General features: G+C 49.1%; 1 protein-coding gene across 17 annotated transcripts in view; it reads left to right on the forward strand.

Annotated features, from left to right (window-relative positions):
- ENOX2 (ecto-NOX disulfide-thiol exchanger 2) overlaps positions 1-22,117 on the forward strand; it is a 155,609-nt gene that overhangs the window by 106,103 nt on the left and 27,389 nt on the right. For all 17 annotated transcript variants that reach the window (XR_010590187.1, XR_010590186.1, XR_010590185.1 and 14 more), the window contains 2 exons: positions 8,373-8,487; positions 12,733-12,914. Coding sequence is in view for 7 of the 17 variants with exons in the window: in XM_065556370.1 (XP_065412442.1) it covers positions 8,373-8,487; positions 12,733-12,914 (297 nt within the window). In the remaining 10 variants the exon portion in view is untranslated. The remainder of the gene's footprint in view (positions 1-8,372; positions 8,488-12,732; positions 12,915-22,117) is intronic.

Here is a 22,117-nt window from a genome sequence, read left to right on the forward strand (position 1 = left end):
ATTAACATGTTGAGTGATTATTTAGGTATAAATGATTTGCTTGGTGAAAAATATAACCTCTCAGCCTCCTATTGAACTTTTCTTACTCATTGTGATTTTATTGTTTTATTTACATCATAAACACAAAATGCGCTTAGACATGCTTTTCTAAACTTATGCCTTTAAGTAGTGCTAGTAGCTGAAAGCCCATGCTGTCACAAAATAATTCACCATCTGTGTCTCCCTCATACAGCCAATGAAACTGTTGCATGCGAATTAGCTGTGGAGTAAGGATGCTGATTGGTTCAGCTACTTCTGATATCACAGCTACACACTACGTGCATTTGTCATATTGTGTAATACTTTGTCTACCCTATGTAACGTTGATAAATATTTACAACAGACACATTTGTATCATAATTACAGGAAGTGTACACTAAAACACACAGCTTTCAAGAATAAAGAAGAACAGGAGGACTTGTGGCACCTTAGAGACTAACAAATTTATTAGAGCATAAGCTTTCGTGGACTACAGCCCACTTCTTCGGATGCATATAGAATGGAACATATATTGAGGAGATATATATACACACACAGACAGAGAGCATAAACAGGTGGGAGTTGTCTTACCACCTCTGAGAGGCCAATTAATTAAGAGAAAACAAACTTTTGAAGTGATAATCAAGCTAGCTCAGTACAGACAGTTAGATAACAAGTGTGAGAATACTTACAAGGCGAGATAGATTCAATGTTTGTAATGGCTCAGCCATTCCCAGTCTTTATTCAAACCGGAGTTGATTGTGTCTAGTTTGCATATCAATTCTAGCTCAGCAGTTTCTCGTTGGAGTCTGTTTTTGAAGTTTTTCTGTTGTAATATAGCCACCCGCAGGTCTGTCACTGAATGACCAGACAGGTTAAAGTGTTCTCCCACTGGTTTTTGAGTATTTTGATTCCTGATGTCAGATTTGTGTCCATTAATTCTTTTGCGTAGAGACTGTCCGGTTTGGCCAATGTACATGGCAGAGGGGCATTGCTGGCACATGATGGCATATATCACATTGGTAGATGTGCAGGTGAACGAGCCCCTGATGGTATGGCTGATGTGATTAGGTCCTATGATGATGTCACTGGAATAGATATGTGGACAGAGTTGGCATCGGGGTTTGTTACAAGGATAGGTTCCTGGGTTAGTGGTTTTGTTCAGTGATGTGTGGTTGCTGGTGAGTATTTGCTTTAGGTTCGGGGGTTGTCTGTAAGCGAGGACAGGTCTGTCTCCCAAGATCTGTGAGAGTAAAGGATCATCTTTCAGGATAGGTTGTAGATCTACAAAGATGATCCTTTACTCTCACAGATCTTGGGAGACAGACCTGTCCTCGCTTACAGACAACCCCCGAACCTAAAGCAAATACTCACCAGCAACCACACATCACTGAACAAAACCACTAACCCAGGAACCTATCCTTGTAACAAACCCCGATGCCAACTCTGTCCACATATCTATTCCAGTGACATCATCATAGGACCTAATCACATCAGCCATACCATCAGGGGCTCGTTCACCTGCACATCTACCAATGTGATATATGCCATCATGTGCCAGCAATGCCCCTCTGCCATGTACATTGGCCAAACCGGACAGTCTCTACGCAAAAGAATTAATGGACACAAATCTGACATCAGGAATCAAAATACTCAAAAACCAGTGGGAGAACACTTTAACCTGTCTGGTCATTCAGTGACAGACCTGCGGGTGGCTATATTACAACAGAAAAACTTCAAAAACAGACTCCAACGAGAAACTGCTGAGCTAGAATTGATATGCAAACTAGACACAATCAACTCCGGTTTGAATAAAGACTGGGAATGGCTGAGCCATTACAAACATTGAATCTATCTCGCCTTGTAAGTATTCTCACACTTGTTATCTAACTGTCTGTACTGAGCTAGCTTGATTATCACTTCAAAAGTTTGTTTTCTCTTAATTAATTGGCCTCTCAGAGGTGGTAAGACAACTCCCACCTGTTTATGCTCTCTGTCTGTGTGTGTATATATATCTCCTCAATATATGTTCCATTCTATATGCATCCGAAGAAGTGGGCTGTAGTCCACGAAAGCTTATGCTCTAATAAATTTGTTAGTCTCTAAGGTGCCACAAGTCCTCCTGTTCTTCTTTTTGCGGATACAGACTAACACGGCTGCTACTCTGAAACTTTCAAGAATAAAAGCTCATCCTGCTCAACAGATAAAGCAGCCCAGAATACAAGCCATAGATGTGTGGCTGAGCAATTCTGAGGTTTTGTTTGTAAGCATGTGGAACCCTCGACAAAGACACGAGTCACTTGTCCGTATTTTATAGACTGGACTAAGGGACTCGGAGATGACCTTTCTCTTTACCACCAGTACAGTAACTCCTCACTTAACGTCCTCCCGCTTAACATTGTTTCAGAGTTACGTTGCTGCTCAATTAGGGAACATGCTCATTTAAAGTTGTGCAATGCTCCCTTATAACGTCGTTTGGCTGCCTGCTCTGTCCAGTGCTTGTAAGATTCTGCGGAAGAGCAGTGACTTTACAAGGGAGCATTGCACAAGTTCCTCTTCTCCGCCTCCTCCCCCTACCTCCCCCATTGCCAAACAGCTGTTTTGTGGCACTTAGGACTTTCTGGGAGGGAGGGGGATGAGCGGGGAAATGCCGCGTCTCCACTTCTCCCCCTTCCTCCCAGAAAATCCTAAGCACTGCTAAACAGCTGTTTGGCACCACTTAGGACTTTTGGGGGGAGGGAGGAAGGGAAGGAGCAGGTATTTGGTGTGCTCCGGAGAGGAGGTGGAGTGGGGGTGGGAAGAGATGGGCCTGGAGTGGAGCGGGGACAGGAAGAGGCGGGCCTGGAGCATTCCTGGGAAAGTCAGTGCCTGTTCTTCTCCGGGGAAGCTGCTGCTGCAAAGTGCTTCCTAGCGTCCTTGCCTGCAGAGGGGTGTGCCTGTGTAGGGTAAGCCAGGGGCACTTCCCAACCACAGTACAGTTCTGTATAGTATATCATGCCTTTTGTCTGCCCCCCAAAAAATTCCTTAGAACTTAACCCCCCGCATTTACATTAAATCTTATGGGGAAATTGGATTAGTTTAACATCGTTTCACTGAAAGTTGCATTTTTCAGGAACATAACTACAATGTTAAGTGAGGAGTTACTGTACTGCATAGTGTCATGGAAAGGCAATTTGTTTTTGTTTTTCCTTTCATGAGAGCTACGTAGTGGCTGGTTTTCATGCAGGAAGTCACTGCTTATATGTGAGAGAGGCTCTGTGGCTCATATCTTATTAATAGATTTTAAGGCCAGAAGGAGCCCCTATGATCATCTATAACTCACTCAGTAAACTCTGTATCAAGCCCATAACTTCTGTGTGAGCCTATGACACTATGGGTTTCACCCAGGCCAGTAAGGGGTTGTGTCACTGGCTGTCCTGTATCCCTGGGTGCTTTTGTGCTGTGCTGCTTTGGCTCAGAGCCCTGACACCAGCAGCCTGTTCACAGAACAATGGCCTCACTCTGGCTTTCATCAGCCGGGCTATTCCTTGCAGGGTGACACCAACAGCTTCTCCAGTCCTGTGTCTCCTCAAAACCCTCTCACTGGAATCACAAATCTATAATTCGTTATGTGCTGCCCTCACATAGATCACTCAGTAATATCAATGAACAGCGTGTTACCAGTTGGCATATGATATCTCACATGATACTCTTTAGAAACAGATTATGACAACAGGGTGTTGGGGCAATGAGAGTGTGAGGCCTGATGTGAGTTATGTTATGGTGTGTTCTCTGTCTGTGGGCATTGAGGGACTCCCTGGCTCACAGAGCTATAGTAGCTCTCTTAGAGAGAAAGTCAGTCTTGTATTAATGCCTTCCAGTGATGGATAACCCACCAGGTCCCAAGGTAGGTTATTCCAGTGCAGCAAGAGCATAAAACAAATTAGTTTTGATGTTACATTCAATAAGAGGGGCTGCTGTATTGTGTGTATTATTCAGTCCTGGATTTAGTTTATTCTAAATAAAGCTGCCATAGCACCAGAGTGCTACAGAGTTAGATCCTGCTTTCAGTTGAGCTCAACAGACAGGTTACACGGTAATGTGAGGGTCTGAGAGGTGGCTTGGTGACTTCTTGTAGGGGGGAGGGATAGCTCAGTGGTTTGAACATTGGCCTGCTAAACCCAGGGTTGTGAGTTCAATCCTTGAGGGGGCCATTTAGGGATCTGGGGCAAAAATCTGGTCTGGGGATTGGTCCTGCTTTGAGCAGGGGGTTGGACTAGATGACCTCCTGAGGTCCCTTCCAACCCTGATATTCTATGATATGTTGGGAGTCATTTCAATGGCTGGGGTCAGGTATAGGCCCTATTCAGTACTTTGCCTATGAGGGCCTGCTGGTGCCCAGAACTGCCAAATGCTGCTGCTGAGTACAACTACTGAAGGAGTCAGTACATGAAACTTTATAGGCCAGGGTAGCTACCTAGCTACCAAGCATCATCCCTTGAATAAGATCTCTCTTAAGTACCTGCACTCTCTCCAGCTCCACCCTCCAGAGCTCCCATTTTGGGTGCTTGCCAAACCTTGCTATGCACCCTGGGCAATGCTGGCTCCTCTGCGCCTCTCTGGCTTCAAGGCCATCAAGAATGCTAGGTATTAAAGAGTGTGAATTAATGCATCTGGGAAGATTTCCCTCCTGATTCCTGTTCCCCATCACATGTACCATTGGATCAAATGCTTGACAGAGGCCCTTGTTTGTAGCCTAGCCAGCTCTGGCTCCTGAACTTCATTGCACTGTCATCTCTGACTCTCACTAGCAAAGTCCGCATTCAGTCCTGTCCTTTTCATGGTACCTTTCCTATGGCCTTCCCTTTGCACCGATCTGAGAATATTTCTGTTTCCCACGGCTTGGCTGCTTTTTTCATGGGTAGCCGAACATGAATAGAGAGAATGCTTATTGGCTCCAGGCTCTTGTGGTAAGGTCTCCTCTTGTTTTGCTTAGTAAATGAGACTTCTCTGCATTCTCTACTGTCACTATTTATGGGACACTCAATCTTAGCAAAGCTCTTTCTGGTAAGTTGGCATTAGGAGGGGCACTTTGCAACCTCTGACGGACTCTGGTAAGTAACTTTGGCATCCTAACACCTGAACATATTTACCCATCTCTCTTCCTGTGTGGTTTCTGTATTGATATTGTGCCCTATAACAGCACCCTGGGTGTGAATAACACTTTGCAGCGAGAAGGTCAGAAGTTGGGAATAGGTGACAGGGGATGGATCACTTGGTAATTACCTGTTCTATTCATTCCCTCTGGGGCACCTGGAATTAGCCACTGTCAGAAGACAGGATACTGGGCTAGATGGACCTTTGATCTGTCCCATTATGGCTGTTCTTATGTTCTAATGAAGCTGCTGGACTGGCTTCTCCGCTGTCTTGCATGTGGCGCAGGCAGACGTTTACACCTGTGCAAAGTGCGGGTGAACTTCTGCCACTCTCCCCCAGTACAGGTGCAAATCAGTTCAAGGCTGAGGACAGTCAGGCCCATGGCCCTGCCATGAGCAGCTGCAGGCTAGGCTGGCTCTGACATCACGTAATGAGAGCAGAGGTGAGGCCAGGCAAGGACGAGGTGGAGGCGGGTTGGCACTCAGTCCCTTTTGGAGCCTGGTTGTGCCATCGTGATTCCTACCCCTTTTAGCTCCAAAATCTGATGTGGGAGGGCAAGTTCCTGACACAGAGTGGAAAGGACAGAGGGAGGGTTTGATAGAGGAACAGGAAGGCTGCATGGTGCACAGGCCCAGGGAGGGCATTGCAGGCACAGGGGACAGAATGGGAGCATGCTAAAAAGCAGAATGCACAGAAATCGGATCAGCATGGCCCAGAGCATATGTGGGAGTGTGTCCCCAACTCCCTCTCGTACTAACAGCTGCCCCAACTCTCTCTGCAAACAGGCTTCCCCTCTGCATCATTGTGCAGGTACAAAGGGGCTCCCTTGGCTGTGGGCTAAAGAGGCTGCACTAAGAGGTTAGCATAGGTGTAAAACATTCACTCTTGTGAGTCATTTGTATGAAACCCTCCCAAGCAGTGAGTGAAGAGCTAGGTGTATTCTGACTTGCTAGCTTTAGGCAACATGATGAAATGCATCCTAGAATACTCAAGGAGCTAATAGAGGAGGTATCTGAGCCTCTAGCTATTATCTTTGGAAAATCATGGGAGACGGGAGAGATTCCAGAAGACTGGAAAAGGGCAAATATAGTGCCCATCTATAAAAAGGGAAATAAACTAACTGGTCTGTAGTTTCCTGGGTTGTTTTTAACTTCTGTACCAGGGAAGATAATGGAGCAAGTAATTAAGGAAATCATCTGCAAACACTTGGAAGGTGGTAAGGTGATAGGGAACAGCCAGCATGGATTTGTCAAGAACAAATCATTTCAAACCAATCTGATAGCTTTCTTCGATAGGATAACGAGTCTTGTGGATAAGGGAGAAGCTGTGGATGTGGTATACCTAGACTTTAGTAAGGCATTTGATACGGTCTCGCATGATATTCTTATTGATAAACTAGGCAAATGCAATTAAGATGGGGCTACTATAAGGTGGGTGCATAACTGGCTGGATAACCGTACCCAGAGAGTTGTTATTAATGGTTCCCAATCCTGCTGGAAAGGCATAACAAGTGGGGTTCCGCAGGGGTCTGTTTTGGGACCGTCTCTGTTTAATATCTTCATTAACAACTTAGATATTGGCATAGAAAGTACGCTTATTAAGTTTGTGGATGATACCAAACTGGGAGGGATTGCAACTGCTTTGGAGGACAGGGTCATAATTCAAAATGATCTGGACAAATTGGAGAAATGGTCTGAGTTAAACAGGATGAAGTTTAACAAAGACAAATGCAAAGTGCTCCACTTAGGAAGAAAAAATCAGTTTCACACATACAGAATGGGAAGAGACTGTCTAGGAAGGAGTACAGCAGAAAGGGATCTAGGGGTTATAGTGGACCACAAGTTAAATATGAGTCAACAGTGTGATGCTGTTGCAAAAAAAGCAAACATGATTCTGGGATGTATTAACAGGTGTGTTGTGAGCAAGATACGAGAAGTCATTCTTTCTCTCTACTCTGCTCTGGTTAGGCCTCAACTGGAGTATTGTGTCCAGTTCTGGGCACCGCATTTCAAGAAAGATGTGGAGAAATTGGAGAGGGTCCAGAGAAGAGCAACAAGAATGATTAAAGGTCTTGAGAACATGACCTATGAAGGAAGGCTGAAAGAATTGGGTTTGTTTAGTTTGGAAAAGAGAAGACTGAGAGGGGATATGATAGCAGTTTTCAGGTATCTAAAAGGGTGTCATAAGGAGGAGGGAGAAAACTTGTTCATCTTAGCCTCCAAGGATAGAACAAGAAGCAATGGGCTTAAACTGCAGGAAGGGAGGTCTAGGTTGGACATTAGGAAAAAGTTCCTAACTGTCAGGGTGGTTAAACACTGGGATAAATTGCCTAGGGAGGTTGTGGAATCTCCATCTCTGGAGATATTTAAGAGTAGGTTAGATAAATGTCTATCAGGGATGGTCTAGACAGTATTTGGTCCTGCCATGCGGGCAGGGGACTGGACTCGATGACCTCTCGAGGTGCCTTCCAGTCCTAGAATCTATGAAAAAATTGTCATATCTCCTGGGTATCACTTGGCTGTGTGGCTGTCAGAAGGCTTTGGTACCTTCCACAATTGGGAATGGCTGAATGGACACAGTGTCCCGTCCTCAGCTGGATCCTTAATGGAGCTGCAGTAATGGTTCGTGGCTCCATTGCTCCAGCTTCACGTTGATGGAGCAGGGGGGCAAATACAGCCCCCTTGAGTGATTCACCATTTCCTCCTGTGAGCAGTTGGACATCAGCAGCTCATACAGGTGATGGCTCAAATCTGGTTCCTGGCTGCTTCTCAGCTGCTTAGCAGTACAATACAATACAAAACCAGAGAAGAGGCTTCTCCCAGCCTGCAGCACCAGAACTGGCACTAAACTACTTCATAGACCTGCTTTGCAACCTGGGCAGGTGTGAAGAGGATGTATGGCAGGGCAGGGCTGCGCAAGGGTGATGGGGAGGGACAAGGTGGGGCATTGCTGAGCAAGGTGCATGTTGGGGAAACACTGGGTGAGGGCAATGATTCAGGTGGAGGGCAGTGCTGGGTGAGTGTGCTGGGGAAGTGGGTGGAATATTTTATGCCAGGAGTGTTTTACAATGTGAATGGTCTTTGCTGTTATGTGGTTGGGGCAATGAAGTACTCCTCACATGCTCTTTTTTGGTAGCACTGGGTTTGTTCCTTGCAGACTCTTAAAACAAACAAGTGGCTTGTAACCTTACATTGAAAGATCTTCTGTTTAAACCTTAGGAAATCCGCAACATTCATAATGATGAACTCATGGGTATTCGAAGAGAAGAGGAAATGGAAATGTCTGATGATGAGCTAGAAGATCCTTCAGAGACGAAAGAAACAGAAGAATCAGGTACAATCGTTTGCTATGGATGATATATATATCTGCATGTGTGTCTGCAGTGTGTGAATTCCTTGGGGAGCCCCGAATGACCAGCTCATTTCCACAGCTAGGAACCTATCACCTAATCTGAACAATGGAGCTTCTACTGCAGTTTTCTACAATTAGGATTTAGAAGCCCAAAATCTCAGGAATATTGAACTCTGGGCTTTGGTTATCCCTGGACTAATGTGCTTCAGATTCCTGGAGAATAGAAACAGAGGAACTGCCAGACTGCATCAAAGCCGAGGTCCATTTAGCCCAGTTTCTCATCTCCAACAGTGGCCAGCACCAGCTGCTTCAAAAGGAGGCGTAAGAACCTTGCAGAAGCAGATGTGGGGTAATCTTCCTTCCCATCAGGCTCTCATCCTAATCCCTAATAGTCAGAGACTGGCTTAAATCCTGAAGCAGGAGGTTTTATAGTCACTCAAAATGTCTGTTAATATTAATGATTATAACTCAGGATATTCTTGTTAGTGATACAAATGTCTAATTCCTCTTCGATTCTTGCTAAAGTTTTGGCCTCAATGACACCTTGTTGCAGTGAGTTCCACTGGTTAATCACGCTTTGTGTTAAAAGGCATTTATTTTTGTCAGTTTTGAATTTGCCACCTTTGAGTGTCATATTCTTGTCTTATGAGGCAGGGAGAATAGAAGTTCCTAATCTCCCTTCTCTAAACCGTTCATTATTTCTATAGTTTGATCATGTCCCTGCTTATTTGTCTCTCAGCCTTTTCAATCTCTCTTACAAGAGTTTTCCAGGACCTTGATTATACTTGCTGCCCTTCTCTGAACCCCTTCTAGTTCTGTAATATCCTTTTTGAGACAGGGTGACCAGTAGGCTGACCAATTTACATAATAATATTAGAATATCTTCTGCATTATTCAGGGGCAGTGCCAGCCTCTTCCCGTTGGGGGCTAGACAGAAAATTGGGGGAGGGGGACTGCTTCCTCCTCACCACAAGGCCCAGCCCTCTCCATGGCTCTGTCCCTGCTCCTCCTCAGTTAAGTGCCATCCCCACCTTCTTTCCTCTAAAATCCCCAGGTTGGAGGCCAGAAGCCAGAGCTGGGCAGTGCAGGGTGGCTGCTGTGCTGTCTGGTGCCATGGTGCAGGAGACTGCAACGCTTCCCTGTCTCCTTCTCCTGCTGCTGCTTGGGGCCCTGGGGCTGCGGCTGCTCCTCAGCTCCCCCCCGGCCCTTTGACTGTTCACAGCTCGTAAAAGCCGCCTGGGTGGGGGGACCCAGCTCTGGGGCTGGCAGAACCCTCAGGGAGCAGCAACCACATGGAGTGGGGCCCAGGAGCTTTGGCCAGACTGTGTCAGTCTGGGCTGCTGTGGGGAGTCCTGGACTCTATACCTGCTGTGGGCGGTGCACCCCATTGGGCAGGGACACAGGCTGGGGGCTGCTGTTGGGCACCCCAGCCCCTGCCTAGGCTTACTTCTGCACTGCTGCTGGCACTGTCTTCAAAGCTGGATGGCCTGAGAGCAGTGGCTCTGGCCGGGTGCCCAGTTCTGAAGGCAGCAGAGAAGTAGCAGCAGAAGCAGCAGCAGCAGCGAAGTATCTATGTTTGACCTTTGTACTGGGGGGGTGCCTATAAGGGGAGGCTAAGGTAAATTTGGGGGTGGCTTTAGCCTCCGCAAGCCCCCCTCTAGCACCGCCCCTGGTATTATTCACCTCTGCATTCCTTATGCACCCTAACATCTTGTTTCCTCTTTTGACTGCAGCAGCACACTGTGCAGAGGTCTCCATTGAGCTATCCACAGGGATGCCATGCTCTTTCTTGAGCTGATGTAGTTAATTTGGATCCCAGTAAGAATTATAGCTGAGTGAGAGCTTTGCTGTCGTAAAGGTTAAGACCCGCTTTCAGTTTAAGGGTTGGCAGTTCTAAGTGCTCTAAACTCTATACAGTTAATCACATTGCCTTGAAATTTAGAGTGTCTCATGGGGGTGCAGGGTACAGTCAGTGATCTAAATTTGGAGCCATTGGACCTACCATCTCAAGGTAGTCCTGAGATACAGTCCCCTAAATACACCTTTACACGTACTCTATTATTATTATTCTATTACATACACAGGATTTTAAAAAGACATTATTAAGATTGCAGTATCAAACACTCAAAAATGTCAGCCTGAAAACTGCCCATGCAGCCCATTCACCGGCCCCTCTCCATGCTTTTGCATTGTGATACATCTTAATTACATGTTCACAATTTTTTCCACAGGATCCCTGCCTCGTTCAGTGCACAGGATAGATGGTGCTTACTGAATTAGCAGCTATTCACTATTTTGTTTTGTCCTTATTGTTCAGTGTGTGGCCTATGCTTTATTTACTGCCCATTGCTCAAATCCTGTTCTGAAGGATCTCTCAATTAATTCCTCATGTTGTTCATCGATACGGTATCTGAATGCTTCACAAATATTTGTGAATTTATCTTCACAGTAACCTGAGATGAGGGGGTAATATGATTACCATTGTGCAGATAGGGAACAGAGTGATTAAGGTCACACAGATCTCTGCCACTTGAGCTAATGGAAAAATGGATAGTGATAGTAGATTATCATCCTCTGTGTGGGACAGCCGCAGAGGGGATGGGGCACTTTGCTATTGGGTTTCACAGCTGTTTGCTGACAGCAGAGGACTGGTGAGACTCAGGGATGCTGGATTCCATTCCAGCATCCAGAGGGGAGTGCATGCTAGTGGGCACAGACCCTTCTGTCCCCTCCCCTCCAACCTGTCCCAGTCCCTTTTCCCCACTCCTGGCTCTTCATCCCAGATCCAGGTTCCTTAGCTAGTAGATCCTAGTCTCCTCCTCTCTGGATTCCATGTACCAGTTTTCCCCCCACTTTCAGTCCCAGTCTCCTGGCCCAGTCATTTCCTGTCACCTCCTCAAGTCCCCAACTCCTTGTCTCCATTCTCCTTGTCCAGCCAGACCCAATTCTCCCCCTGCATCTTGGCTCTTCATCAGATCTGTTTCCCCACGCCCCTCACCTCCCTCCTACAGATTGTCATTCCCAGTCTCCTTGTCCAACCAGTCCCAATCTCCCCCTCCTAAACTCCCAGCTTGAGTTTCCCTCTCTCCTGCCAGCCTCCAGTTCCTGTCTCTCCATCACCACCCCTTGTTTTTTAGTCCCAATTTAGTCCCTCTCCCCCCACCCCCAGGATTCAAATCAGGCAGCTTTTTCCTCCACGCTGCCTGGGCCTATGAGGCTTGGAGTGGGGGTGGGAGGGGTCGCTGAGAGCACAGGAGGAAGAGTCTATCTTCTCTCATTTCTGATGCCCTGCTTGGGGCCACTCCATGGTAGCCCAGAGCTGTAACTGCCCACTCAGCTGCGGGATAGAGCATGCCCAGTATGGCCAGACTCTTTGGAGATATTAGCTGTTAAAATCTAAGATGTCTTTACTGAGCATGTGCAAACTGTTATCTTTCAAGGTCTTGTAACTTGGTCAAATTTGGACAGATTTTCGTGGGGATGACAAAATGCACATCCTTGATAAAAAGGTCACCTCCCGCCAGATTTCTAGTACTTGCTCCAAAGTGTGGGATGCTAGAGTTGTTTGAATGAAAAGTCACCAGAACTTTTTAACATTGGCAAAACAGTGTATTTTCCCCCAGCCTTGTCAGAAACCACTGAACTGCTTTGGCTGGGGAAAAAAAAAATTTGAGCCTGGGGCAGGCTCCTGGCATGGAAAATTTCAGCTCAGATGGTTAAAGTTTGGCAAAATTCTATGCAACTGAAAACAGGGTCTTGTAATGGAAGTGTCAGGCAGCCTTAATAACAGATAGTGCTACCAGCCCTGCCTATAATCACATTACTTGTAAGACAGTTGTACCTAGAGGCTTCCGTTGATATCAGGGTCCATTATGCCAGGAGCCACACAGACACATACTGACAAACAGCCCAGCCCCAAAGAACTAATAGTCTAAATAGACTTCGCAGACAAAGGTTGGGAGGAAGTAAATTGTGTTATCCCCATTTTACAGATGGTGTCTGAGGCCCAGATCCTCTGAGGTATTTAGGCACCAGACCTCCATTGATTTCAATGGGAGTTAGGCTCTGAAATACCTTTCAGGATCTGGGTGTACGTGATTGGCCCAAGGTCATGCTTTTGGGCAGAGCCAGGAACTGAACGCAGGACTCTTACTCACAAGACCGACATTGCTTTCCTTTTATTTGTTTTTTTTTAATGTTTGTTCCCTGTCTTCATCATTCTCCTAGCACTGATATCCCAGGCAGAGGCCCTAAAGGAGGAAAATGACAGTTTGCGCTGGCAGCTGGATGCCTACAGGAATGAGGTGGAGCTGTTAAAGCAAGAACAGGGTAAAGCGAACAGAGATGAAGACACAACTAGAGAGCAGCAGTTAAAACTCCTCCAGCAAGCTTTACAGGGAATGCAGCAGGTAAGGCTACTCTTTCCTATAGTCACAACCTTGGTATGAATGCAAAGTGGCCTCAGCTTCTCTCCATGGCTCTAAAATGGGAGTAATGGCAACACACTCAAAAAGCCACTTTCCTTTTTTTCAGCTGGAGCACCAGCTAATATCTTGGAAGTTTATATTCAGATGAAAGCAGCTTTCTGCCATTCCCAAGATTACAAAAACAATAGAACTCCTGGGTGGATATGAACTGATGACAATCACCTGGAAGTCTAGTTCTGTTATTTACACATTAATGCATCCGACAGCTGTGTCTGAAATGTAGGTGTCAGGGACCCCAGGGTCTGGTCTTTGCCCCAGCCTGTAAGGAGTCCCTTGGGAGTGACACCTTTGATTCTTGGAACCCCCAGGGTTCTCACAGTTCCACACCTGTGACCGCCAAGACTCCAAAACTGGACCTTTGGGCACCTGTGTTCCCTGTTTCTCTCTGTGTCTTCTTGCAGCGAATCCGGCCAAGGCAGACTCCTGTGGGGCACTTATACAGTACCCCTCCAGGCCACAGTGCTCTCAGTGGGTATGCCTACACTGCATTGTAAGCCTTGGCGCAGTCTCAGGATTGAGCCCAAGCCCTCCTTCCATCTTAGACACAAATCTGTCAGACTCGGGCTCAGACCCGAGGGCCTAGTACCCTACAAGAGTGGAAGGTTTGAGCCTGAGTCAAGCCAGGACCTAAGGTTTGAGCCCTATCACTTTGCACTGTAGACGCAACCGCCCCGGGGTAAACCACATGCCTGATTGCTTCAGAAACCTCTGCCACCACTTTACCCACAGTCGGCGTTCCAACACCAAACTTGCTGGCAATGAACCTGTAGCAATCTGGGATAGCCAGCTTCCAGATGGTTACAGTAACTCGCTTCTGCACCAGCATGGATGCCCTCATGCATGTGTCTTTATGCTGGAGAGTTGGGGCAAGCTGCTCACAGTGCTCCAGAAATGTAGTTTTCTTCATGTGAAAGTTCTGGATCCACTGCTGGTTGTTCCAGGTTTGCAAGACAATGTGGTCCCACCAGTCTGTGCTTGTGGCCCTGCACCTGAAGCACTGGTCTATGTAGCAGCTATGGCAAGCGTCATGAGCAGCATCAGCCAATTCGAGTCTGCGATGTCTGTGTCCTCCTCCTCCTGCTCCATCATTAGCTCTGTCAAATGCCTTGGGTGGATCAGAAAACTCTGCTGAAAGTTCACTAGCGTCTCACAGAAGCTCTGCCCACCTCCTGAAACAGGAGTGAAAGCCCAAGCAGAAGTAGTTCTTCAAATCTCTTCTCCATTTTGCTGGCTCCAGTTGTTGGGAGCCTGCAGACCAAAACGATGGCTTGGCAGAATGTGTTTGGTGAGCAGTTCAAACTTCCAGTAATGTGCCAGGTGGACAGCCAAATTTTCCCATGCTGCACCTCAAACAAAGGGCTAGAGCAGCCACATTTTGAGAGGGTGCTAGGGAGTCTGGAATACAGTTGGTTGGATTTGGGTCTGCATACTGTAGTGTTAATGCCAGAGCCCTGGGTTCAGGTCTGGGTTGGAAAATCCTTGATTTAGGACTGGCAATCAGTGTAGATGCTCAAGGCCATGGTTCTCAAACCCGGGATCCTCTAACTCAAGTTCCACTAGCCCTGGGCTTACATTGCAGTGTAGCTATACCCAATGAGCATTTGAAGCACTATCAAAACAGAGTAGAGTTTATTAGTCAACTGGAACACAGCATCGGGATGTCCATAGATAAGCCTAGAGAAGCAAAGGTTAAAACAGAGTCCAAGATGGCCAATGCCGGGACTCCCTTAAGTCATGCTGCTGAATGAAACGTCTTGTTTTCCTCTCTCTTTCTCTGTCCCTTTGTCTCTCAGTCCCAGGTGAGTTTGTGAGTCTCTGCAAAGGCCAGCTCTGAGACCAGCCACCTGATACCTTTCCCCTTTGTTCTCCATCTGGGACCTTTGCTCTGCTTCCCTGTCTAGGTGTGGGGGAAAATTGTCTTCCTCTTGGTTTTTGGTTGCTAAGTGTGAACAGCCTGGCCATTGGGGTTCCTGTTGTTTTTCCAGATCCTCCATTTCTCTGGGTCACTTGCAGCCAGTCCTTTAATGACCCATTCATACTACCCTAGACAGTTAAAATGCCTCATGTCCCCTGCTCTGCCCCAAGAGCAGCTTTTAATTCTTTACACTCTGTGCATAGCAATGCAAAGCACAGAGGAAAACTGAGGCATGTGCGGGAATGATAAAAATAGTACCAAAATTTCTACTTTATCACAATAGGGTCTACAGTTAACATCTCAGTAACTACATGGTGTGAACTATCTATTTATTGTTAACTTGGGTGTGCAGGAAAAGTGGAAATTACAAGCTATTTTTGTCCTTGTTAATGGAATGTTCTGGGTTTCTAATACAGCGAGAGGGCACTGGGGGCAAACATGTTCCCAGTGACTTCCCCTCTGGTGTATGGATACATGCTATAACTGGAGGTAGCGAGGAGAGAGAGAAAATATGAGGCCTTTGCAGCTACAGCTTTAATCTCCCTAATGCCAGCACAGTGTTGCTTGTAAATCTTGACAGCAGCCTCAGACAGTTCAGGCAGACTGACCTCCAAAATTTATGGAGTCCATGACAGACCAGTGGGCTACTCTATTGAAACAAGAATGTCTGAGGTTCTGAGTGAGTTGGGTATCACTGGGGGATGTGTTGCAGTTTGCTATGTGTTGAGGATAGCGGTGAAAGTCTTATGGAGCATTGGAGTGTGATATTGGCCCATTGTAGGTCAGGCACAAAGGATGCAAGGCACTATTCCCTCAACTTTATATTTCCATATTTTAAATATTGTGGGTAGGTGGGATTGGCCCTGAAGCAGCCTTCCCAGTCTTTTAAACACTGTTGCCAATGCTCACAGCTGGGGACAAGTCTTGTGAGATTTGGTGGGGGGATGTTTTAAGCCCCAGCTTCTGGGGCCACGTGATGATGTGAGACTCAGCTTTCATTTACAGAGAAGTAAGTTTCTAGCTCAGATGGGCAAATAATTGATTTGATTCGTTGGCAGTGTTTTCAAAAATTCAAAACCAAAGTTTATCAGAATATTTAGTTAATTGAAACACTGGAAACATTTTTCCTTTGGGTTGGTGGAATTATTTCATTCAGCACAAATGGAAATGTTTTGTTTCAGAAATATTTAAGAAAACCAAAGGAAATGAAGGGGTCAATTCAAAAACTGCCACAGGAAGAGGAGGAGTCCTCCCCCCCCCCCTTAAAATCTTTAGCTCTGTGGTTAGGACATTCACCTGGGATGGGGGAGACTAGGGTTACCATCCGTCCGTATTTCCCCGGACATGTCCGGCTTTTGCGTCTCTAAATAGCTGTCCAGGAGGAATTGGTAACAAGGTTAAAAGGTCTGGGATTTTCCCCCCTCGGCTCCCTCCCTCCCTTCCATGCAGAGTGCGGCTGTTGATTGGGTGGCTGGGCCTGATTGAGCCGCTCCCATTGGCCTCCAGCAGCCAGAGCCCCTCCCCTGCTCTCCCCCTGCTGCCTGCAGCCCTGCAGTGTGTTTTGCCTACACGTTGACATGGGCATGCTAAGGGGAGTCCTGGGGGGCAGTCAGGGAGCAGGGGGAGGGTTGGATGGGTCCCCGGCCTCCACCTGCCACCCCCCCTCCCCGCGTCCCCCTCCTCCCTGCCTGCCTCTCCCTTGCCTGCTTGTACTGCCAGAGCCAGCAGCAACTGCTGTCTGCTGCCCCCGGGTCCTAGTGCCCCCCATCCACTAATGGCAAGACAGGTTGCCCTTACCCTGCCTTTCCACCCTAGCCCCGAGCCTCTCCAACGCCCCAAACTCCTCATCCCCCGCACCCTAATCCTCTGCCCCAACCCTGAGCCCCCTCCGGCATCATGAACCCCTCATTCTCAGCCCCAACCCTCATCCCCCCGCACCCTAATCCTCTGCCCCAGCTCTGAGCCCCCTCCTGCATTATGAACCCCTCATCCTCAGCCCTCATCCCCCCGCACCCTAAACCTCTGCCCTAGCCCTGAGCCCCCTCCTGCATCATGAACCCCTCATCCCCCTGCACCCTAATCCTCTGCTCCATCCCTGAGTACCCTTCCTGCATCATGAACCCCTCATCCTCAGACCCACAGCCCTCACTCTTGCACTCCCTCCTATCCCCAAACTCCCTCCCAAACCCCCTCCCCCTTCCCTCACCCCCTCCTGCCCTCAAACTCCCTCCCAAAGCCCACACCCCCTCCCTTTGCACCGCGTCCCACCCCCAAACTCCATCCCAGAGTCTGCACTCCTCACCCCCTCCTGCACACCCATCCCCTGCCCCAGCCCAGAGCCTGCACCCAGCACCCAAACTCTATCCCAGAGCCTGCACCCTGCACCCCTCCTGCACTCTAAGCCCCAGCCCAGGACCTGCACCCCAGACCTCCTCCCCCCCACCCAACCCCCCTCCCAGAACCTTAGGCAGGTGGGGGGGGGTTCTGGACACCACCAAAATTTCTATAACCCTGCCACCCATGCGAGTGGATAAGGGTCGGGGCAGTCAGGGGACAGGTAGGGTCCTAGGGGGGCAGTTAGGGTGGGGGGTTCTCAGCAGGGGGCAGTCAGGGGATAAGAAGCAGGGGGGGTTGGGAGTTCTGAGGGGGGCAGTCAGGGGGTGGGAAGTGGAAGGGAGTGGATGGGGGCAGGGCGGGGCTCCCCCCCCCAGTGTCCTCTTTTTTGATTGTGGAAATATGGTAACCCTAGGGGAGACCCAGACTTGAATCCCCATTTTAAGACCAGGAACTTAAACCCAGGTCTTTCAGCTACCATGTTAGTGGACTAACCAGCAGGCTATAAGGTATTCAGAAATAGGGCTTTCCTATGTTGAAGCTGTTCCACTTGTATAAGATACAGTCATTGGTCCAGAAAGAGAATGTGTGACACTGACTCTAGCCCAGTGGTTGGGGCTCTCATTGGTGGGAGAACACCTAGCTTCCAGTCCCAGATCCACTCAGGGTATGTCTACACTACCTGCCGGATTGGCGGATAGTGATCGATCTATCGGGGATCAATTTATTGTGTCTAGTGTAGACACGATAAATTGATCCCCGATCGCTCTGCCGTCGACTCCTGTACGCCACCATGGTGAGAGGCTGAAGCGGAGTCGACGGGGGAGCGGCAGACGTCGACCCCGTACCGTGAGGTAAGTCGACCTAAGATATGTCGACTTCAACTATGCTATTCTCGTAGCTGACGTTGCGTATCTTAGGTCAGTTCCCCCTCCAGTGTAGACCAGGCCTTAATAGCCCACAGCCCAGGTGAGGGCCCTAACTGCACCACGTTCTCCTCCTATGTTTTGGGGCCTCAATCCCCTTGTGTATCTAGCCAGAAAAATCAAAACAAGACTTTGGGGGAAATGTCAAAGTTTTGGCATTTCCAGGTTTTTTTTTCGTTTTGACCAAAACTATTTACCACACGTGACGCAAATTTATGAAGTAACAGAGGGTCCTGTGGCACCTTTGAGACTAACAGAAGTACTGGGAGCATAAGCTTTCGTGGGTCAGAACCTCACTTCTTCAGATGCAAGTCAGTGCAAGAAGTGAGGTTCTGACCCACGAAAGCTTATGCTCCCAGTACTTCTGTTAGTCTCAAAGGTGCCACAGGACCCTCTGTTGCTTTTTACAGATTCAGACTAACACGGCTACCCCTCTGAAATTTATGAAGTGTTTCAGTTGCTCTATAGTTGTCTTTTTCATCAAAACCAAGTTTCAGTCAAAAAATTTCACCCCGCTGTAGTTCTTAGCCCTCATGCTGCAAAAAGAAGCTTGAAAATATGATCCAAGTGCAGCCCAAAGGCTCAGTAACTAGAAGGCAAACCCAACCTTTTTTTCTTCTTCTTCATATCTCATGATTTTAAGCAAATCTCATGATTTTAGGGCCTGACTCTTGATTTTAACTGCTTAGGGTTGGCAATGTTGCTTAACAAGGCTTGTGTTTGTGCTATATAAATAATATCCCAATGTAAAATACGATAGCGTCTATCAGCCAAGTTGCTTCACAATAGGAACTGTGCAGAATAGCCCACCACAAGACAGACCCCAGGACGAGCAACCTCGGAGATCCCTCACCTTATCTGGTGCTGGGTCAGTCCACTGCCCTTTTTAAACAAGTAAAGGTCACAGAGGAACAAAGGTCGTCACAAAAGCACCTGAGCTTTAAAAAAGTATTAACATTTTAATGATCACTTGTTCCTGGCCTCCCCATATTGACAGTTCTCCTTCCTGGTTGTAGGGAAAGCCAGATCCTCTGCTGTCTCTTCTGTTTCAGCTGTTGGGCTCGGGGCCAGAATTTGCTGCAGAAGAGAAAATCTGCTTCTGCAGGAAGATGATCAGGAGAGCTAAGGGACAAGCAACCACAGGCCCTTGAGGCAGGAGCCCTCCTTGGCACCAGCTAGTCTGCAGGAACCAGGGATAGGGCTCTACGTGGCACACGGTTTAACCCAACTCTTGCAACCTCCCAAGTGAGCTGTGCTGGAGGAACCGAGAACGTTCTGGAAGGGCCGGATTAACTTTTCGTGGGCCCGGTGCCAAATATATTTGTGGGCCCCCATGGGGCAAGGTGAAGGGGGATGGGATGGTCAGTCTCCAGAGTGAAGAGCAGGCTGGGGGCAATGAGGCACAGCGTGGCGGGAGCAGCACCACTCTGTGCAGCCCAGCTGGAGGGCACTGTTTACAAACCTGCAGCTGCCAGCTGCACAATGGCCTGCTCAACCCTGTGCTGCCAGCTTGCCCCTTCCCCTTGAGGGTGGGCCTGCACCACACTGCCCCCCTGCCCAGCACCCCATCCTTATGCCCAGCACCCCATCCTTATGCCCAGCACCCCCTAGCCCAGAGACCTCCACTATAGATCTCTATGCCCAGCCCCAACCCCTCCCAGAGACCTCTCCCACTGGCCTTCCACCACAACTGCACAGCACCCTGCACACCACACCGCTCACCCAGCACCCCCCACCCATAGACCTTTCCACTACTCACCACGTTCCTCAGACTCCCACCATCACAGCACCCCATATTCCTGAGGGGATTCTGCACCAAAAAATTAAAAATTCTGTGCACAATATTTTAAAATTCTGCAAATTATATTTGTCAATAAATAAATGTAGAGGCTCCAACATGGCAGTGGGGAGCACAGGCCACTGGTTGCAAGAAGGTGGGAGATTACCCTGCAGCCTCCCCCACCCCACCCCACCCCGGGACAGGGACTTGGCAGTGGGGCTGCACCCAACCCTGACACAGTGCAAGGGCCAGGCCCGCCCCAGGGCCTGGGGCCCTGCCCCCCTGTGCCAGGCACACCAGGTGTGGGTGAGCAGGCTCAGTCTGGCAGCAGGATCCAAGTGCAGAGGGACTTAGTGTGGGGGGATCCAGATAGGGGTAAGAGTTCTCCGTGGGGCAATCTGGGTGTGGGCAGCTCAGTGGGAGATCTGGATGCACAGAAGCTCATTGGGGGGTTCCAGGTGCAGGGGCAATGGGACTCTGCAGGGGATCCAGGAGAAGGTGTTTGGGGCTCAGCAAGGGGGGAGTCTAGGTGTAGGGGAGGTGGGGTTCATTTGGGTGGGGGTGCAGGTGGTTGGGGCTTAGATGGGAGGGTGGTACAGATGCAGGGGAGGTGGGGCTTATCAGGGTGAGGGTTCGATGGGCCTGCTTAACAGGAGAGCCCCAGCTTCTGCTAAGGGGATGCCGCATGCTGGGCTCCAGCTTCCCCCCTGCCTCCACTTCCCCCATTCCCTTCTCTTCCCCATCCCATGCCCCTTCCCCACTGCTCCATCTCCTCCTCATCCCACCCCCTTCCTTCCTCCCTGCCTCTTTCCCCAGCCCCCGCTTCCCCTGCCCCATTCTCTTCCCCATCCCATGCCCCTTCCCCACCACTCCATCTCCTCCCCAGGCTTGGGGGGCAGGGGGGAAACTGCCCCCCAGCACGAGCCAGTGGAGCGGAGCAGGCTGGGGCCGGGTCGCTCTACTTCCCGCTGCCCAGTGAGTGCAGGACGGGCCCGACCCCTGCTGCAGTCCCCCAGGATGCGTAGCTCATGGGAGGAGGTTTGGGGGGGACGGGGTGGAGAGGGATCAGAGCTGCGACGGAGCAGGGGTGGGAAGAGGTGGGGTGGGGGCAGAGCAGGCGTGGGGGCAGCTTTCCTGGCCGGCTCAGCCTGCCGAGGGATTGGGCTGGCCGGGGCCCCTTCTGACTCTGGGCCCGGCGCCATGGTAAACCTGGTACTGCATTCTGAGACTATATAGATACCAGGAGGAACTCCCTAGAAGCGAGAAGATATTTGTTTCCTGTTGTGACGGTCCACGCTCCTGAGGTCATCCGTCACCGTCCGTAAAGCAGCCCTTCAGCACAGGGCAGCATGGCCTAGCAGCCGGAGTCTATAGCGCCACCCTTCGGTGCAGGGCAGTGTGGCCTAGCGGCCAGAGTCCATAAAGCGACCCTTTGGCGCAGGGTAGCATGGCTTAGTGGCCAGAATCTATAGCATTGGGGTGCGGCTGCCCCGGTAGGGGGGGCCCAGGCCCACTCAACTCCACTGGGCCCCAACCCAGGGCCCTAACAGTGTCATAGCGGCTTGCCACTGACTCAGCGGGGGGGTCCTACTGAAACATGCTGAGTTTCCCTGGGTGGGAGGTACCACTCCGACATCCTCCCTGGGTCACTTCCAACCAGAGTCTGTGATGGGGTTTCCCATGAGACGTCGATTCCCCTGTGTTCGGCAGGTCCAGTCGTCTCCAGAGTCTCCTCCAGTCGCCGGGATGCAGGCGGACTGTGGATGGCTGCGATTCCCGGCGTAGTCAGAGGCTGTGGCTGGCCCTCCGCAGGAGCTTCCCAGGCAGGTCCTTCCCCTGCAGCCTCCAGCCCAGAATGAGCCAGTCTCCCTCCCTTTATACTGCTAGAGCACTTGGAGCATGCCCAGTCTTGCCAGCGGGACTTCCGCTGTCAACACCTGGGGCTTAATCCTGTCTGGGCTAGTGCGGGGTAAGCCGACCCTTTCACACCTGTAGAAAGACAAAGCAATCTCATAAATCTATTTTTGGAGGTGTCCTATATTAGCATTGCTATGAGTAGATGATAATTGTTCTGAAGTGTAGCAAAATATGTTATTTCAATAATTATTATTCTGTGGGTGAGGGAGAAAAAAGTGCTGTCAAGCTGGACAGATAGGGGGAAAAAAATGGA

The sequence above is a fragment of the Chrysemys picta genome, chromosome 9 (genome assembly GCF_011386835.1).
Source record: "Chrysemys picta bellii isolate R12L10 chromosome 9, ASM1138683v2, whole genome shotgun sequence".
Lineage (NCBI taxonomy): Eukaryota > Metazoa > Chordata > Testudines > Emydidae > Chrysemys > Chrysemys picta.